This window comes from Nothoprocta perdicaria, unplaced genomic scaffold, assembly GCF_003342845.1.
Source record: "Nothoprocta perdicaria isolate Ctin4 unplaced genomic scaffold, notPer1 scaffold_196, whole genome shotgun sequence".
Lineage (NCBI taxonomy): Eukaryota > Metazoa > Chordata > Aves > Tinamiformes > Tinamidae > Nothoprocta > Nothoprocta perdicaria.
In genome coordinates this window covers 917,433-936,264 of record NW_020455160.1, presented here as the reverse complement: position 1 = coordinate 936,264, position 18,832 = coordinate 917,433, and the positions used below count along the sequence as shown (strand labels likewise).

The window sequence follows — 18,832 nt, the reverse complement described above, 5'->3', positions numbered from 1 at the left end:
CAAGAAAACGTTAGATTCTTGGCCCCCACAAATTGAGACTTTGTGTCATGCTGAGAGCAAAGATCAGCTCCTGTGTTGAATTCTTAGTCCCTGAAATATAACTAGAACTGAGGTGGCTCATAAAGATCTGGTTGATACCACAGATTTGCTCTGTGTTTCCGTAGTCTTTTTTTTTTTTAGCAGACTAGTTTGTATTAAAGAAAAATCCTGACTGAACTTACATATCTGCTTGTTTTTATACTTGACTAAAGAGACCTTATGCCTTTGCTTTGAGATGCTCCGTGTTGAGTTTAGCATTTTGGTGACAAAAGCTGTTACGTGGGGGTATTTTGAAGCAGCTGTTAATGAGCACACAGAACTTCATTGTGCTCAATAAGCAGTAGGGCACTGCTTGATGTTCCTTAAGTTAGAGTGAATTGATGCTTTTAGAAGCGGTGTCTCCATGCGCAGGATGGAAACCTTGAGTTATCTGATGTTTTAATTGCTCTGGATTTTTTATCTTGCTACTTGTACAGAGGAAGACACCTTGAGTGAATCCTCTACGGATAGCTTGCTTTGGAGCGATGATGACTGCAGTCAGGATATCGATGTGACCACTAACCCTGACGAAGAAGTTGAAGAAAGCGATCTGGAGATTGTTCGGTGTATTTGTGAAGTAGAAGAAGAAAATGACTTCATGATTCAGGTGCGACTGCAGCGGCGTGTGAATGTGCATAAGCTGCTGTAGCTCCCTTACGAGAGGGGCCCAACGGAGTGGGTGGTGTACCAGCCTGTACCTGGTGAGAGAGCAGCTTGGCCTCGTGGTGCTCTGCAAACGGCCAAATTAACTCTCTGACTTCCTGACCATCATCTTTGTTTCATATTAATGAGCTGTTACCCAACTGTGGACCCTGTGATAAGGGGAATCTGTTTATTCTTTTTAGAGTGGTAGTGGTGAGGCTCATCCTGCCAGAGAGCAAATACTGCAGGGTTAGGATAACTTTATAGGAAGGAAAGGTAGTTTCTTCTCTGTTTTTCTTGGGCTTTCATTTGACATTTAGAAATATAAATTTTGAAGCGTTTCTATAGCTTCACAGGATGCTACTGGATTTCATAAATGAAAACAGATGCGAAGTAGTTTAAATTTGCCTTACATTAGCATTAAGGGTGCAAGACTCCTATGGGTGTCTGCCTTTGGAGGATAAGATTTGGGTCACCAAAGTCCAAACAGAATGATCACACAATCACACTTGTGATCACACTTGTGATTTTTTTTTCTATGTGATGCAGAGGATGCTGGGCCTGAGGTTTGGCTTTGGAGGTGATTGAGTGTAGATGAAGCTCCTGTATTTTTGTTGTAGTAGATCAAAAGCTGCTTTAAATTCCCATCCAGTGGGCTGAGTTCCCCTTTTTACACTCACACCTATAGGACCACCTTTCCATTTTGTGAGGCCAGGTCTTGCTAATGACACATCTCGGGGAGATCTGCTTCTCTTCCCCTTTTGCATCCTCCATTTCCTTAACTGTTACTTTAGGCCACCAAAGTTAACCTAATGTCATACTCGAAAACTGGTGTGTCTTGCTTTCTGCTCCGAAACAGCAGAGCAGTTCGGAGACGAGCACTAATAAAACCAGTATCCATGGAAGGTGTTTCTTGAGTTCATATCTCTGTCAATCAGCGAAGAGGTTGCTTTGGAGTTGCCGTTTGTACTTGTTCTAGCTCATTTGGAAACTTTGCCAGTGCTGGCAATGTCTCTGCAGCAAACTTGGCTTGTGCTCCAGGCAAATAAAAAATCTGCTCTCTTGTGCCTCGGTGCCATGAGCTCCTGTCTTGGTCAGTGTAATTGCTCACGTCTGCAAGGATAAATACTGAAAGAAAGGGGTTTGGAAAGCTAGAACAAATGCATCCCCACTTTCATTTTGTATTAGTAGAACTGCCTTTTGCTGAAGGAAATAAAGTGTTAGTGATATAGTAATACATTGTATTGACTGGTCCTACATAATAATCTACATATCCCTTAGATTTCTATATTTGAATGTACTGATGTATTTGAGTGAAAACTTTTAATACAGAAAATCTGAGATACACCAATAAGGGAAACCTGATTGCATCCCAGGGACTGTTCCCGTCCCTGGGTGTGTGCACACATCTCCAGACAGATTGGTTCCCAAAGGGAATCCAATCCCTTTTTAGCTCCTTTCCAGATCTGTTGCTGCCCCCTTAATACTTGTTGTCATTCTCTGTTAATCTGTGTGAAAAACGTGTGAGGGGAGAGGGTTGACATTGCATTGCAGTGGGATCCTTTAATGTATTTATTTGCAGCTGAATTTGAGGATGTTAAGGCATCTTTTTGTTTCAATTGTGTACATGATGCAACTCTTCAATTGAGGGGATCATATTGGCCCTGTCGGCTTCGTTTCTGTTAATCTGCAATTCTTGGCTTTGAACAGTGTGAAGAGTGTCTGTGCTGGCAGCATGGAGTCTGTATGGGTTTACTGGAAGATAATGTACCTGAGAAATATACCTGCTACATCTGTCAAGATCCTCCAGGTACAGAAATTAAAGGTTACAGAGCCTTTTTATATGTATAATAATTTGAATAACTTTTTGTATGTATTGCAAAGATGAAACTTTGGTTTTGTTCCATTTAGCTATGCCTGCCCTCATAGCAGATTGGGTTCAGTTATAGAGAGTTTAATTCATGTTAATATAGTGATGAGTCAGTATTCCTGTTTATGTGGTTTTAAGCGTGATGCTAGAAAAGATGAGCAGAGCCTCCTTGGAGCTTACAGTGTTGGCACATGGCAGGGGAGGCAGCTGCCGCAGCAAGACTAGGCCCACGCACTCCAGACACGCCAGCAAGAGGCTTGCTGGTTCCCAACAGCTTTGACTGGCTTCACTCCTGGTTTTGGGAGGGCGCTTGCTCTCCAAGTGCAGAAATGCAAGTAAAATGTCTCGGGTACCGCAGCAAGAGCTGCTCAGGCAGCCGGTTCCCTGCTCCAGACCGCGAAGTCGGATGCTTTCAATAAGTTTCAGTCCAGCTTCCCTTAGCACACAGATCTTTTCTGATGTCCTGAACTACAAAATCTTCCTAAACTGGAAATGAATGAGGTTCAGACTTGTGTCCGTACTTGGGAATGGCAAGGAAAATGGAATATCTGCTCGCCTGTTCACCAAACCCTGCTGGTCTATGTGCACGTTTAGATTCTGAGCTCCACTTTTTTTGGCTGTTTAAAAATACAAGCCCTTCTGGTGGTTTAATTCATTGAACTGTAACTAACTACAATTCATATACTAATGTCTTTTATACTTGTAATGCGTTGCATGCAGTTAGCCAAGCAGTTGTGTAATTTAGGTAACATTTCTTTAAGTTTTTATTTTACAGTATTTAACATATGGAATTTTAACTTTTTGGTGTGTCAAGTTAGTTTTAAATTTAACATCCACATGCAGATTGAAGTTGTGAACTGCTTATATTCAGTAAAAAATAAAAAAAACACAATGTTTTGGCATAAAGTCCCTACAACTAAGGTTTATTTTGTTTAATTTAATCATTTGTATGGATTGTTGATTTGAAGATCCTGAAACATTTATTTCTCATTTGAACTTAATCTCTATCTGTAGATAAAGATTTAAATAAATTTTCCTGGAAAAGGGGAATTATTTCTAATTTTTTCAGTGTAAAAGTGGTTTCTCAAATCTACTTAATATGTCATTGACATGGAGCAAGTTCCATAAAACTTGGGAATCTGCAGAGAGATTGCTTTGAAAATTGGGCATAGCCCTTCAGCCAAGCTGTTTCAGTGCTGCAGCTTCTTACAGCCCCAGTTATATTAACTGAAATTAAGTTTAGTGCAGTTATGCCTAAAACTGCACTCGCTGTTACTTGTAAACAGGTGTGTACTGAATCAAGTGGAGTTTCTAAGTGATTTCTTTTAAGATACTCTTCCCCCTTGCTTACACATTGTCATGGCCCTTTCAAGGGACAGATTCTTCCCGCCACAGAGCGGACGCGGTGGCAGACACTGTCTGCGTTTCTCGGGCCTATTCACCTGGAAAGGGGGTGCAATCTTTTGTTTCCAAGTGCACTGCTAGGTAAATGATAGTGTAAATAGGCTTTAATTGTGAATAATCCCAGTGCTGTTCAGATCATCACCGAGTTCTCAAGTTCTGGGTTTCGTTCCTGTCAGCTGAGCTTCATCTTCTCTCCTAGATGGTAGCGTTGCCAGCAAACAACTCACAGCTAAATGGGTGTTGGGTAGCACAGGTACGTGGGGACCTTCTCCGAGGGGCTTCCAGCCACACCGAGCAGATCCTCTGCTTGATGTGAAATGTCTGTCTGAAGATGTTCATCGAACTGTTACAGCCCTAACAGTTTGTTTTTCCAGGTGGTGTTTTTATCTGAACGTGAGACCTTTTCAAGGTCTCCATACATTAGCTATTGTCTTATTTGGCCTAACACTTGAATGTGCTTCTGGGCATATTCTTTTTCTTTTTGAAAGAATTCTGGTATATTCTGAGGCAGTGCTTGTTAGTACAGAAGTTAAGTCTGGAAACATCCTTTGTGTCCATGGATGCTCATACTGAGCACAATAAGAAAATCACGTTTGGACTATTCTGTTACGGCTATCTAAAAGCAATGTAAGCCCACATTAGCAAGGTTTGTTAACTTCTTTGGATGGTTTCCGAAGACTTTTTTCTTCTTTGTGCCAAATTTGCCACCAAAACTTCATCACCGCATCCTTTAAAACTTGCATTTGAATGACTGCATTAATTCATGCCTGCAACTGTTAAAATAAGACCACTGGGGGAGTGGTAGTGCTGCTTTCCTGCCTTTATTTTAGTCACTGACTTTTGCTGCATTGTCTGTCTGCCGAGAGCTGTTTCCAAACCATCACTTTACTTTTAAGTGGTTAATAGCAGTTGTGTTTCCCTGCTAAAAACGCTTTTCTTTGTCCATCATGTGCAAGTATTTGCCATGGATGTCCTGTGTTCCTGGCTTCTACAATGGAGCATAGGTGTCTTGTGTGGTGGATTGGTTGGGTTGGTTTTGACTGAAATGGTGTCTTGCTTCCATTCTAGAGGCTCTTCTTCTTCAGAGGTTTGGCCACTATCATAGATGCCGTTGATACATGCTAAAGCTGCAAGACCTTGAGATAATCAGAACTGCTGCTGGTAATGTTAAGCTGAAGTTAATGCTTCATTTTAATGTACACATTACTGTTGCTTTAGGTCAGAGATCCAGCTTAAAGTACTGGTATGAAAAGGAGTGGTTAAGTAACGGTCACATGCATGGCTTAGCCTTTTTGGAAGAAAATTACTCCCACCAGAATGCCAAGAAGATCGTAGCCACTCACCAGCTGCTCGGCGATGTACAGAGAGTCATCGAAGTTCTGCATGGGCTGCAGCTGAAGATGAGCATATTACAGTAAGCTGTGTTTAAGTATCAGTTGGCATGTTCTAGATGTGATTTAGCTTTCACAAAATAACTGGAAATGCAGATTTATTTTTATGCTTCTCATGTCGGTGCATCAAGATGTAAAAACTGGCTCTGGGTAAAGAGGGGTTGGTTGGGGAGGTACAAAGAGAAGGGGGAGAAAGCTAAGGATAAATGCTTCTGCTAAAGCACGTAAACAGAAATTTAAATATTGAGAACTTTTTATGTGACAAATTGCACAACAGCAGCCACTTCAAGAAAAATGTTTAGTATTTGCAGCATTCTTGTGAACTTTTTCCCTTAGAATTTCATCTGGTGGATCCCCTGAGGACCGTGGCAATAATTGAGGTCCTTGACCAATGGACTAATTCTAACGAATGCCCCCCTTAATAGAGGGGCAGCAATTTTAGCGCTGGATTCTGCTTTCCCATGCTGATGTCCTTTAGTCCAACCCATAACTCTGTTCTCTGCCTCCCTGCCCCTGTGAAGCTGCAAGATCCTGTGATCATTTCTTAGCTCTTCCCTAGTCACGAGGGTTAAGATTGCTGCCTGTGTGTAAATGGAGAGTAGCGGGGCACAGAGGTGCTGGAGCACAGGGTAAGTGTTTGATACCGTTACAGACCTTGGTCCTTCTGCCTCCCCTTTGGCTCTCGTTGTGCGGGCCTGGTTTGGTTAAAGACACCGTGTTGAAGTCTTGTTGAAAGCCCCAGCCCCATGTTACTATTGGGACAAAAAGGACACGGACACACGCCCAAAGGCTGCTTATTTTTAATAGCAGAATGGAACAATAGGTGTGTTCCTGTGGCATGGCTAGCGTCTGGGGAGAGGTGAAGCCCCTGCAGCTGTCTGGAGTGGCGCTTGGTGTTCCAGAGGTGCCTGGAGGATCGGGAGGGACAGCTTTGGTGCAGGGGGAGGGCACCACGCTGGTGCATGGAGGGAAGGCTGCTCCAGTGCTCGACGTTCAAATTGCCATTCCTGTGTAGCTGACTTCTGATCCTTTGGTTTTCTGTCCCTGTGAAGTTATCCTTTGCATTGTGCTGATCAGCAGAGCACTGTCAGGTGTCAGATATCTGTGGAGCGGGAGTGGAAGGCTTTGCTAAGTGAACACAGTTGGCTTTTGGTGTTTGAGAAGGGCTGTACTCACCACAGCCATAATATACTTTTAATTGCTGGAGAGGTGCTTACATGGAATAGTTCTAAGCAACTTTTGGTACTTTTGCTATTTAGTTTTCCTTTTCTACCCACAACCTTAACAGTTGTTGTAGAGCTCACCAAAAAGCGGTGACTTTGGAGGCCGAGTTGTCGTGTCGCGGTGAGCGGCAGGGCCAGCAGCCTGAGGATCGGGTTGAGGCGGCGCCTGTGTGTGCGGGGCGGGCGGGAGGGCTTCGAGGCAGCCCCCCGTCGCAGGCTGCAGGGGCCTTGGGGTCGGCAGGACCTCCCTGCCCTCCGAGGGCAGCCAGGGCCCCGGCTCCGCTCCGCGCGCGGCTCTGCAGCCTCCTGCTGCTCGCGGGATGCGGGAAGGACCCTCTGCTTGCCGTGCTCGCTCCCTGGCTCGTCTTGTATCCGTGCAGGAATCTGCTGCCTGCAGATTCTGCTGCTGGACAAAGTCACTTCAAGCAATATCCTGTATTGGTGTGAAAAAAAAAAATCTGAGGAGCATGGGGGAGTCATGCTGTTATTTTTATAATTGTATCATATTGTTGTAATAGCAGCTTTTGCTCAGGGTCTTGTGCTTTAGAGGAAAAGTTTTTGTTTTGTTGATTTTTTTGTTTAACAAAAATGAAACCTTCTCCACCCCACCGTCACTTATTATGAGGGGTTAAAGAAGATCAGTGGATTAAACTTTCAAATTTCTTTTGAGGAGCTGCAAGCTAAATGCTGATATTGAGCGATTGGGGCAGGGTGCTTTTTGCTATAATTTGTTAAAAATGTTGAAAAATTATTTATGCAGATGAGTAAGTCTTTCAGTTTAGCTTTAATATACCTGACTTGCCCATTTTAAAACATTGTTAGAAATATTCACATGAAAATGCTCTGAAGAGACAAATTTCCAGTATTGAATCATAATGTTGCCCTTGAAAGAGTTTGTTTGGTTGAGAAGTTCTGTGTCTACTTGAAACTTGCACTTTTTTTTTCTTAATGCCAACATATGGCTTATATACAATATTATAGAAATGAAAATAGTCAACCTAACGCAACCTTATAGGAAGACACACAACTGAGGTCACTGAAATTCTTTCAGACTGTTTGGGGATATTTACTGGTGGTGAAGGTGACTAAAACATATAGTAGCTTGAATTTCCTTGCTTAGTTTCTTTGCATAAAAGGGTAGTGTTCTTTGCATAAAAGGGTAGCGTTCAAGCACTTTAAAGCTTAAATTTAGTGGATATTTTTACCTTCTTAAATTTGAACAGAAATAAAGACCATCCTGACTTACAGCTGTGGTGTCATCCCTGGAAGCACATCACTGTGGATGAAAAGATTCATACAAAACACATCATTCACATTGAAGAGAACTGTTGCAAAGAGGAGAGTGCGAGTTACAGAGCTTGGAATGGGACAGTTGAGAAGCCCGCGACCATTCCTTCCGTGGAGGAGTCTTACATCACGAGCGAACACTGTTACCAGAAGCCTCGCGCCTACTACCCTGCTATAGAGCAGAGACTGGTTGTGGAAACACGGGGTGCAGCCATGGATGACGGCGTGAACAGAATAAGGGAAAACGGGGATGATGTCCTGTCGGAGAGGTTCGGTTGGAACCTGGACCGAGAAATATGCAAGATGGAAAATGAATCCAAACACAATTACTCCAAGGTATTTGTATTAAAATAGCATTGTCTGTAAGGAAAATGTGTTTGCCTGGTGGAATACAAGACTGAGAAGCCTTTTTTTTAACTGGATGTCTAGTTTATTCGTTGGTGGTTAGAGTTTGTGGGGTTTTTTTTTTTTCCTGTTCAGCCATTTGAATTTAGATTGTTGGTGCGAATTGAAATAATAGACATGGTCACCTCACCCATTTCACAAAAACATAGAGTAGCTTAGTCCAAGATGGACTTCTGGACCTGAAATTACCTGTGCAGCCTGCGGTTGGATGCAGTTTGCTCCGCTGCCCCTTAGCAGTGACAGGAGGGAGAGGAGACAGGGCAAATGTCAGATAGTGTCAAACTCGCCCGTGTTCCTGCTTTCTAGCTATTTCCAGCTTGCTCCAGTGTTTCTTCCAGTAGATATTATAAATTCATTCCATATTATTCAGATAACATTACTTGAAAAACTAAACTGAACTGATAGATAAAGAGCTATGGTCATTGAACAATTTGTATTTTTTCCTACTGAAACAGTCCAGCTTTCTTTTCTAGCCATTGGATCGTATCATAAATAATGCCAAATCTTAGGACATACAGACAGAAAAAGGTTTAAAAAGCCAGATTAGCCACTGGAATATACTCTCCTCTGTGTTTTAGATGGAAAGAATGTTCAGTTTTTTTCATACATATGTAAGTTGTAATTTATGTTTTATAGAGAAAGCTCTTTATGAAATAAATTGAGATCCCTTAGTGTTTCCTAGAAAGGCATATATTTCAGTTCTTTAATCTTGGAGCTTTTTTTCTAAATTCTGTCTTAATTCAGAAGAACAGTTACAAAGGACTAGCAGAAGCCATTGACGCTGTATAGTCAGGTTTATAAGAAGTGTCGATTTTTATTTCTAGATGCTTAGAAATGAGGTCAGATTAATGCAGCATCTCACTGAGAATCCCATCCTCCTGCAAAGTGATTCACTCTTTAGGTGATCACTGTCACGTCAGAAACATTTTTAATGTCCCCTAAAATGCAGAGAGTGACGAGACTTCGGTTGGCAGTTTGCAGGGAGCAGGTCCCTTGGTGTCCTCCACCAGCCTGAGGTTTGTTGAGCAATCGGCTTTGGCTCCGTGAGGACCCAGGCTCTCTGCCCCGGTGATTCAGTGCCACTGTAGTAAGCACTTACGTGTGTGTTCCTGCTAGGTAAGAGAGCCTGTGTCCAAGAAGGTGTCTCCAGAGGAAGCCATTGAAATGAAACTGCTGGAGAAGGACAAGGAGGGAGTTGTGAACTCTCAGCTGCAGTGGCAGCTAAACCTTTTAGCTCATGTGGAGTCCCTACAAGATGAAGTCATACACAGAATGGACTTCATTGAGAAGGAACTAGATGGTAAGTAGCAGTTTGCTATTAAAAAAATTAACAGTGTTTTGGCCCATTCAAATAATGCTGTCTGACCAAAACATGTGGGCTTGAATTTTGTTTCTGCAGAGCTAGGAAGAGGTGAGCAATGCAGTATCAGTTTTACTGCATTTAATAGTAGAAAATTAATACTTTGTCTAGTGTATTACTTGATCTAATTACTGCCTAGAGAAGGGGAATTTTTAAAACAAAATTAAGGAATAAATTAAAAACGATTAGAGTATTATGGAAAAAGCTTTAGTTGGATCATCTTTTAGTAATTATGTCAGAAGTTTTTGTTCATCTACTCAAACCAGAGCCGTTAATGAAAATCTTTGAGTGTTACCTGAGTGCTCGTGGTTTGAGTTGTTTGTTTTCTCCAGCACTGGGAGTGTCCTGCAGAGAAGGGCAAGCCTCCTGAGGTGGCTGCCGTTCCTTGGCAGCCTTGCACGTGCGCTGTTCGTGATGGGCGATGGATGTTAAAATGCACAAAAATCCAGAAATCTGTGTGCGAAACTACCTGAGGGGATCTGAGCGGCTGCAGCTCTTTGCTTCCTCTTGAACTTTTTTACTTGAAAAGATGCAAGCTTTTCTTGCTGTAAATTTTCAAGACGTAGTAGAATACTGTCCTCATCTATTTTTAATTTTTTTTTGTAATTTGCACAGTACAGTATCTGAACGTCCTTGTTCTTGAAGGTTTTGGTGGTTAATCCTGCTCGGTGATTCCTCCAAGTGGCCTCTGGTACACAAGGCTTTGTTTCTTTTCCTCTTTGTCTTCCAAATCTTCCTAAATGTCTCTTGAAATTTTTTTTTACCAGTTATTGGAAACTTCTTGTTTCCCACAAGTGTCCAACTTGTGTCCTTTATATATTTTCATTAAACAAGCCAGGCTTCCTTGACTTTAATTTGAAAGAAGCTGCTTCAGGGAACATTCCAGCAACTTTTAAGTCTGATCTTTGCTTGTGCAGTGGTTAAATGGGCAGGTTTTCTTTCAAGAATGCTGGGAATCTGATCTTTGCCAAAGTTCTTTCTTCATAGTTTGATAAGATAATGAAATGTTGGATTAAAGAGATATTTTAAGTAATGAAGATCAGGCGTGTAATTATAGCATCTGTTTCGTAAATGATAAAGCTCCAGGTTAGAAGATTCTTTATTTTTGCCTTCACTTTTGAGTTGGTGAAAGGCTGTTTGGTGTTGCAGCTCCTAGGAATTTTGTTATTTCAGGCTTGTATTTTTTGGTGGTTGAATAATCTGTTTTTCTGCAGCCTTGTCCTCGGTTAAGCTAATCTGGAGTCTGGTTGGTAGCAACGTCCGCTGCTTTTCCCTCTTGAAAGATCCGTGTGTTCCACCTCACTGCGGAAGCGGGAGGTTTTGGTTGTCTGGCGTGACACTGTCCCACGCCCCGACCTCGCTGCAGGATCATCGTTCTGGTGGCTCTGCGGGAAGGTCTCCCAAGTTGTCTTGCAGTCGGCTAACAACAGGTCTGGTTGGCAGCAGAGACGCTTGGAGGATGAATTCTTTTTCAGTGCATTACTCTGCTGCTTCTGCTTTTGAATTTCATCTCTGTTCTCTTGTTATCCAGTTCCTAACTGTCTAGCAGTCACCTTCTGCACTGACCTCAAGTCTTCCGTTAGCGTGGTCCTGTTTAGGCTCTTCCTCCCAGTGAGAACTGGGTAGCTGCATCTGGCACAGACCTTAAAGCTTTTCTGACGAGAGTCTCTCTACAGCCGTGCCCTTGCTTTGGAGTTCACACAGATCGGGACCGAGGAACGTGAAGTCAAGTCCTACAGTCTCCCAGGAACATCTGCTATTCTGCCTTTGCCTTTTAAATGGGAATTAAGTAGTTGTGTGATGTCAAGAGGGCTATTTGTAATGGTTTTCTGATTTCTCAGAAAACGCAACATGTTAAAAATGTTCATGAAATTTGAAAAAAGCTTGTACAACAACTTTGAGAAGTTTCTGCTTTGCGTTAAGACTCTCTGCCTGCTGAGAAGGGGAATAGTGACAAGTTTCTCTTTTTTTCTTTGCAGTTCTGGAGAGCTGGCTGGATTACACAGGAGAGCTGGAACCACCAGAACCACTAGCTCGACTTCCACAACTCAAACATTGTATAAAGCAGCTTATCACGGACCTGGGGAAAGTGCAACAGATTGCGCTTTGCTGCTCAACGTGAGACTGGGAAACGTTGGAAACGGCTGCTGGGCCTGAAGGTGGAGCGTCTGACGTGAACAGCTCTGTATATTTAAATGAAAATAGCATGCTGGTTGCATGTAGTGCGGATTGACTTCAGGGAGTCGTGAAGAAGTGCTGTTCAAAGAACGGCAGGGTTATTTCCTCTCATCGTAATTTGGGGTTTATTAAACACTTAGTACGGAAGGGGTTATGTTGTTCTCCTCAAAGTTTGAGCCTTGGCTGATAAATTACACTTAAACTTTCCCACCTTACAAGTTGTTCATGGAAACGGTAGACTTTTTTGCAATTGAATTGACTAAAAATTGTGCCACTGAAGAACCGAGTTCTAAGAGCCAAAAATGTTTAGTTGACAGAGGTTGTAAATAACTTTCCATAGTTTAAGTGACTTGTGTCATGTTTTATTCCTTCTGGTTTATGCATAATAGCACACAGTATTTAATCATTAGGAAACAGTATAACAGTTTTCAGTCTTAGCAAGTATGAATTTCCAGCTCTTACTGTAAACTGTTACGTGGAGATTTGCAAGAAACACTGGTCTAAACTCCACTTGGATTACGTTAAATGATGTAGCAGAAGGTCACAGGTGGATTGCACTTGCTTTTCAGAAAAAATGATTGTTTTTCCATATTTATCCCGTCACTATCACACGACTTGGTACTGGGGAAACCCGTCGATGTCTCTGTGTGTTCTCCAACCCTGGAAACTGTGGCCGTCCTGTGCCTGCTGAAGCAGGGCCCGTGGGACACCCTGGTGGCGGGACCGGATCCTGCTGAGCAGACCCGGAGCAGTCTCGGAGTTCCAGATTGCACACCATCCCTAACAGACCCTGTGTAGTTTTCTACCCCTTTGTTAATAATTGCCATTCCAGTTATATTTTGAAACGTAGACCTTTTTCAATACTCTGAACGTGTTCGTTGTAAAGACTTCCTCTGAATGTGTGGTTTTGGGAATCAGTTTATTTTATATTTGTGTAAATAAAGCCTCAAGATCTATGCATGAGGTGCTGTCCTCGCAGACAGCAAGTGGGTTATTATCTTAAACGGTGTATGTTCCAGAAGTCCCTTTTTATACCTTCAGTTTTAATTTTCTGGTTTGTATTATTTTTGTGCGGGCAAGGTGAAAATGCTGCTTTTGTTCGAGGCCACGATGCAGTCCCCTCGGAGCGGTGCTGGGTTGTACGTGTTTGAAAAGCCTTTCGGCCGCACATCGCAGCTCCGCAGAGAGCGCCCCTGACTTCACTTTTCCTTCCCAAGTGTTGCCAGGTCCCCTTGGAAAACGGTCAAGCTGTTCTGCATTGAGGGAGGATGTCCTGAAAAAGCTGGATTTCTCTTTTTTGTTGTTGTTGTTTCGTTTTCACGTGATGGTACCACCAAAGGTTAAAACCTAAGCACAGTTGTAATTGAGAGGCCCATAACTACAAGTTTTAATTATGGATGTGACTCTGTAATGTTTATATGCTGCAAAAAATAATGATTTACTATGTAAACTTGAAATAGGCGATATTATTGTAGGAGTAACAGTATCTACACAGCAAATATTTTAATCAATTCCTTCAGAAAACGACCATAACTCGGCTGCTCTAGGTAGTAACTAAGGCTTTTCTGCCCAGACTCATTTCAGGGAATAATTTGTCTCACAGTTTTACAGCGCTAGTTGGTATATAGTGAATACCACCTATGTATAGCAGAAAAGTAAACGTATTTTTCTGTAACACAGTTGGAATAAAAGCTTACCTGGTATTTAACTGTCACTTCACTCTCTAAAGGTGAAAGCAATGCGTACGCTGGGACACATTCCTGTTAAGGACACCTGCGTTTGTGGGTACCGTGTAGCTCTAGAACACACAGCAGTAACCAAAAGATGAGAAGAGCATCGGTAGGAGGGTTGTTAACAACTGTGAAGGGTCTTTTTAAATTATTATTATTATTTTATTGTAATGTCTTCAGGCAAGCTTGACCTGCAAGTTATTTTCTGTTTGCAGTTTACAGAGCAAGAACTCAGCCTAGGGGCCCTCAAGAAGAGCCCAGTGCTCACAGGTTGGCCGTGCCCACGGCTTAAGGGGAGGAAAACGGTTAAACCACAGTTAACCCCCGAGCAGGCTGCTTTCCTCCTCTGTAAATCTCTCTTTTTTTTTTTCCTTTTTCCCCAAGTAATTGATTTTTATGCATTCAAGTTGGTTTTTGTTTGTTTTGTGTTTTTTAGTATGCGTTTAGTAGGGTTTTTTTGTTTTGTTTATATTTTTCTGTCTTTGCCAGTTTATTTTGGCTCAGGGCAGTGCTTTAGATTTGGAGGGGAAGATACTGATGGGTGAATCATATGGCCAATAGTGGAGGCTTGTTTTCCTTTTTCCCTTTGGTAGAGCAATAGGGAAGCCCTTGCAGATAAAAACTGCAAATATTTATTTAAAATAGATTAGCATTTCTTGTGTTCAGGAAAGGTTGGTTGTTTTGCTCTGCCTGCGTTCATTCTGTCCCTTTGCAAGTTTCCACATTGCTGTGTTAGTCTGGACCAGCTCTTTGGTCTGGCAGGTCCCTTTTTTCTTTCCTTCCTTTTTCTTCTCTCTCTCTCTCTCTCTCTCTCTTTCTCTCTTTCTCTCTCTCATTTTATTTTATTTTATTTTTTTTTTTATCACTGGTAAGTGAATGCAACGTGGAGCCTTGATGAAATGAGCAAACATTGCACTGTGGATACATAAGTGTATTTGTCTTTGTTTTATGCACTATTAGAACTGAGGGCGCTGTATATAGAGTTTTGCTTTGGAGCAATATTTGCAAAACTTGAAAACTTCTGTATCTTGGTGTTTGGAATAAATAAATAGGCTTTTGTTGGTTTAAGTCTTAGTAAAGTCTTTGTTTCCATTAATGATCATTCAATAAAATACTTCTGGACTTTGTGTCTTCACATAGCATTGAAATGTAGGTGCTGTAGTTTGAAAGCGATATTGGCAATTGCTCTTAGAGTGTCTGAAGTGATCTCCAGTTCTCATATAAATACTGTTATTATATTGCAAAGGAAACAGCTCAGCTCTGGTTTGAGTGAAGCTTCAGTATTTTATTCTGATTACAAAGAACTGCAGACCCTGATTTCCCCTTCCCGTTTCACGCGGCGCCTGCGGGCAGCCTCTCACCTCATCTCAGCCGCCCGGTGGCGGCAGCGACGCCGCTGTGCTGGGGTCCCGCGGGCCAGGCCCGGCGCCGGGATCCTCATCCCACGGAGCTCCGAGCCCAGAGAGGCTCCGTCCTGCACGGCGCGCGGCTCCGGTGCTGGGGGGCAAGCGCGGCCGGCTGCAGCGGGCCAGGAAACGCAGCCTCAGTGTGGCTGCTGTTTGCAGGGTCTCATTCTAACCCCGTCTGATGCAAAAGTGTATTTTGTCTATCAAAAATGCCACAATGGGTAGATAGTTGTGGAGTAATCGATGTGGTTTTTTTTTCACTGAAATCTTAACTTTTATATTTTTTTTCAGAATTTCTTGACAAAATTATATAGAGCATTTCAATATATGTCATAGGAATGCTGTTTGTAGTGTTTGCAAACTCAAGCTTTTGCATTCTTGCATTCTTGCATTTTTGCATTTTGTTCCAGGACTAGGATTTCTAGCTGTCCTTGGATTGCTGCTGATGCCTTCCTAGCGTTGGGGCTTGACATTCATTATCCCACTGAAAGATTGGTCAGTTGTTTAAAGTTCGAAAGCAAGAATTTTTTTTCCCTGTAAATTAAATATCACAAATTAATGCACTTGTATAATTTCCCAATGTCGTTGCTAAGCAGCTAGAATTACTATGATTATTTAGAAGAATTTGTCATATCTCTGCAAAGCTGCTGTCTCTTTCGAAGAGAAAAATACCTAAACCTCTCGTCTGGTTACTACCTGCTGCGGACAGCAACAACAGTGTTCAGATAGGCAGGTAATGAAAACCCGGGGACCCAGGCCTGATGCAAAGGTGAGGAGATGAATGTCTTAGATAATAGGATCCTAGTCCTAGAGTCTAAAAAAACAATTAGGCTTCTCAGGAGCTGGGATTCCCAGTGTGCATTTTGTATGGTGGCACTTTTCTGGGAATGCCATCCACATGTGTGGCCACATGGCCTGAGTGGGACTTGCTTCTGAATGCTTCATACCAAGCCTTTAAGGACAGTGTGGGCCTCACTTTCCTCGGGGCGATGGAAGTTCAGATGTATGGGATGCTGCGGAAGGGAGGAGGAAGGGTTCACACTTAGCAGATTATCACAGAATGGCTGAGGTTGGAAGGACCCCTAGGGATCATCCAGTCCCACCCCCTGCTCCAGGAGGGACACCCAGAGCACGGGGCACACGGTTGCATCCAAGTGGGTTGGAAAGATCCCCAGAGCAGGAGCCTCCCTGGGCAGCCTGGGCCAGGGCTTGGGCACATAAACGGTTTCCTCACACAATAGATGCTCCAGCCCCTTCATTGCCTTTGTCGCTCTGTGCTGGTCCCTCTCTGGAAGCTCCACGTCCCCCTTGTCCTGGGGAGCCCAGAGCTGCCCCCAGTGCTCCAGGTTTGGCCTCCCCAGAGCTGAGCAGAGGGGCAGGATCAGGATCCCCCCCCTGCCCTGCTGCCGACGTCCTCCCGATGCAGCCAGGAGCCCCTTGACCTCCTTGGCCACGAGGGCACTGCTGCCTCATGGACAACTTGTCTACCGTATTAAGCACACTGAGTGCATGGGCTGTCATAAGGAGCTCCTTGGGCAGGGTTGGTTCGTTAACTGGTGCCAAGTTGCGTCTTGGAGTGAAAATCAGAGCCCCGGTTGATGGTTGCACTTTGGGCTTCTGCAAGTCTGCAGAGCTGGTGCCTTCCAAGGCCCAGAGCTGCTGGGGCTGCCCAGGCTCTTTCGCTGCCCATCTGAGTACAGGGGCAGTCTGACCACACAGCGCCCATGGTCACCACAGACACCAGAGCCTTTGAACACGTCCCTGGGCTTGGAGCCACGGAAAAGGAGTGAGGAGGGCTGGGAAGCAGCTGCTCCTGCAGGCAGGGCCGTGTCCTGTCCCGCCGCTCCCTGCGCACGCGCGGGGCTCCTCGGGGCTGCCTCATGCTGCCCTTCCCCTTCCCGCTGCGGCTCCTGTGCTGGAGGAGCCCTGGGCCCGTCACGCTCCTTCGGTTCCTCCCAGCCCTTCCCCGTGTGTTGTCGCGTGTGCCCTGCCGGGCGCCGCAGCCCCTCAGGCTCTGCCCTCCGGCCCTGCGTGTCCCGCGGCAGCGCTGGCCGCTGGGCGGACGCGCTGGAACTGTGCCCATCCCTGCACAGCCATTAACAGCTCGAGTAAAGACATCCTGCTTAGTGCGACAAGGGGAGTGCTGTTTGTGACGGTGCTGCTGGCCCTGCCAAGCCCAGGCCCTCGCAACCACCGCTGGAGGCAGCACCGGAGGCAGCAGCAGCTCCGCGGGGCTGCAACCGACACCGCACAGCGACGGTGACGGCGGCGGCAGCCGCAGGGCCCTGCCTTGGGGACCGTGAGGGCATTTTCCAGCAGGCCTCACGTCCGTCCAGAAGGAGGAGCTTTGGACACGTTTGTCTCTGGCTCCCTGCAGTCTGGTCCAGCCACGAGAGGCTCTTCTGGGGCCTCTGCACCAGCTCCTGGCTGATGCTTGGAAAGCGACGTGCAGAAGTCACAGAGGAGCTGCCACTGCAGGGCGAGTGGGCCCTGGGGCAGGAAGATGGCCAAAGGCAAAGCTTTGCTCACAGACACATGTCACTAACACAAAAAGGGTTAAAAGGGCCCTAGCGGCAAAACCAAAGGAAGCCAAATCCTCTGTGCCGGCCCCGGTGCCGCTAAGGGTGACGGCAGCGGTTGCAGCTGGGTGTGGGGCAAGGTAGAGACGGAGGAGTAACCCATCAGGCCAGAGCGTAGCAGTCCCTGCCCAAAGACAGACACCTGCGCCTTAGAAAGCTGTGTTTGAGTCAAACAGACTAGGCAGGCATGTAAAATGAGCCTGGGGAAGCGGAGGGAAACGAGAAAGCTGGGCTGGATTTGCAAAAGCAAAATAGTGCGACATGAAAATGAAGGGGAGGTCTGAGCATGGCAGAGGCAGGAAACCTGCAGCTCTTTGGGGTCCTGCTGAAACAGCCTCTGCGAGCACACAGAAAAGGAAGGAAAAGATGTTACCAAGCAGCTGAATTGCTTCTGCATCGGGTTTTACCACAGAGGAAGTTTTAGGCCCTGGCCCCAGACCTGTCTTTGCTGATAAGAGAGCTGTTGAAAGCTAGACCTCAGAATCTTGCTCTTTTGCTGCCTTTATACTGATTTTAATTAAGTCTGTTAGGCTGACTGATCCAGCCAAGACGATTTTAGCTTCAATCTGAGTTTGACATGAATATTTGCATGCTTTCTTTTCTCTTTAGAAAAAAAAAAAAAAGATCCTTTTTCTAGGAAACACTTATTTTCCTATTTCCTAGAACAGCAATAACTATATTGCATTATGTAAATGTATTAATTAAAGCGAAGATGAAGCCTGGAGGGCAGAACTCCCCGGCCCAGGGAGCGCGGCGCTGGGCTGCGGAGCGCTCGCTGCAGCCCTTGCCAGGCCGGGGAGAGCCGGCAGCTCCGGCAGCTCTTCCTGCGGCCGGGGCTGGGCAGCCGCGCCGGGGGGGGACAGAACCAGAACTGGGGCGTCCCCAAACCTGTGCCACGGTTTCAGTTGACAGTTTATGATTTATTATGCAACCCTGAACTGTACATGAGGTGTCCTTTAGTGAAGACATAAAATGTTTATTGCCAGATGTCCAACGGGCTCCCGACCATTTTAGGAACCCTAAAGCTAGTGCAGTCCCATCCTTAGATGGTTTAAAGGGCAGCTATGTGTGAGAAGGCAAGAGGGTGGTTTCCTGCCCCCTTGCTCCACGCTCCTGGGCAGGCAGCTGAAAAGGGCTTAGGCAGGCGAGGGCACGTGCCCACTGCCCGTGGGCTCAGTGCACCCCGGACAACTTCCACAAAGTGGCCTGAGCTGAACGAGGGCATGCGCGCGGCCTGGGCGGCTGCGCGCGGATGCGGCGCCCCGGCCCCTGCCTGGGT

General features: G+C 44.9%; 1 protein-coding gene across 3 annotated transcripts in view; it reads left to right on the top strand.

Moving 5' to 3' along the window:
• The window catches only part of PHF20 (PHD finger protein 20), a 55,654-nt gene extending 41,955 nt beyond the window's left edge, over window positions 1-13,699 (top strand). For all 3 annotated transcript variants that reach the window (XM_026037293.1, XM_026037292.1, XM_026037291.1), the window contains 6 exons: window positions 516-685; window positions 2,431-2,530; window positions 5,213-5,408; window positions 7,832-8,231; window positions 9,417-9,600; window positions 11,640-13,699. In XM_026037293.1, coding sequence (XP_025893078.1) covers window positions 516-685; window positions 2,431-2,530; window positions 5,213-5,408; window positions 7,832-8,231; window positions 9,417-9,600; window positions 11,640-11,782 — 1,193 coding nt within the window. In that variant the 3' untranslated portion in view covers window positions 11,783-13,699. The remainder of the gene's footprint in view (window positions 1-515; window positions 686-2,430; window positions 2,531-5,212; window positions 5,409-7,831; window positions 8,232-9,416; window positions 9,601-11,639) is intronic.
• The last annotated feature ends 5,133 nt before the right edge of the window (window positions 13,700-18,832 follow it).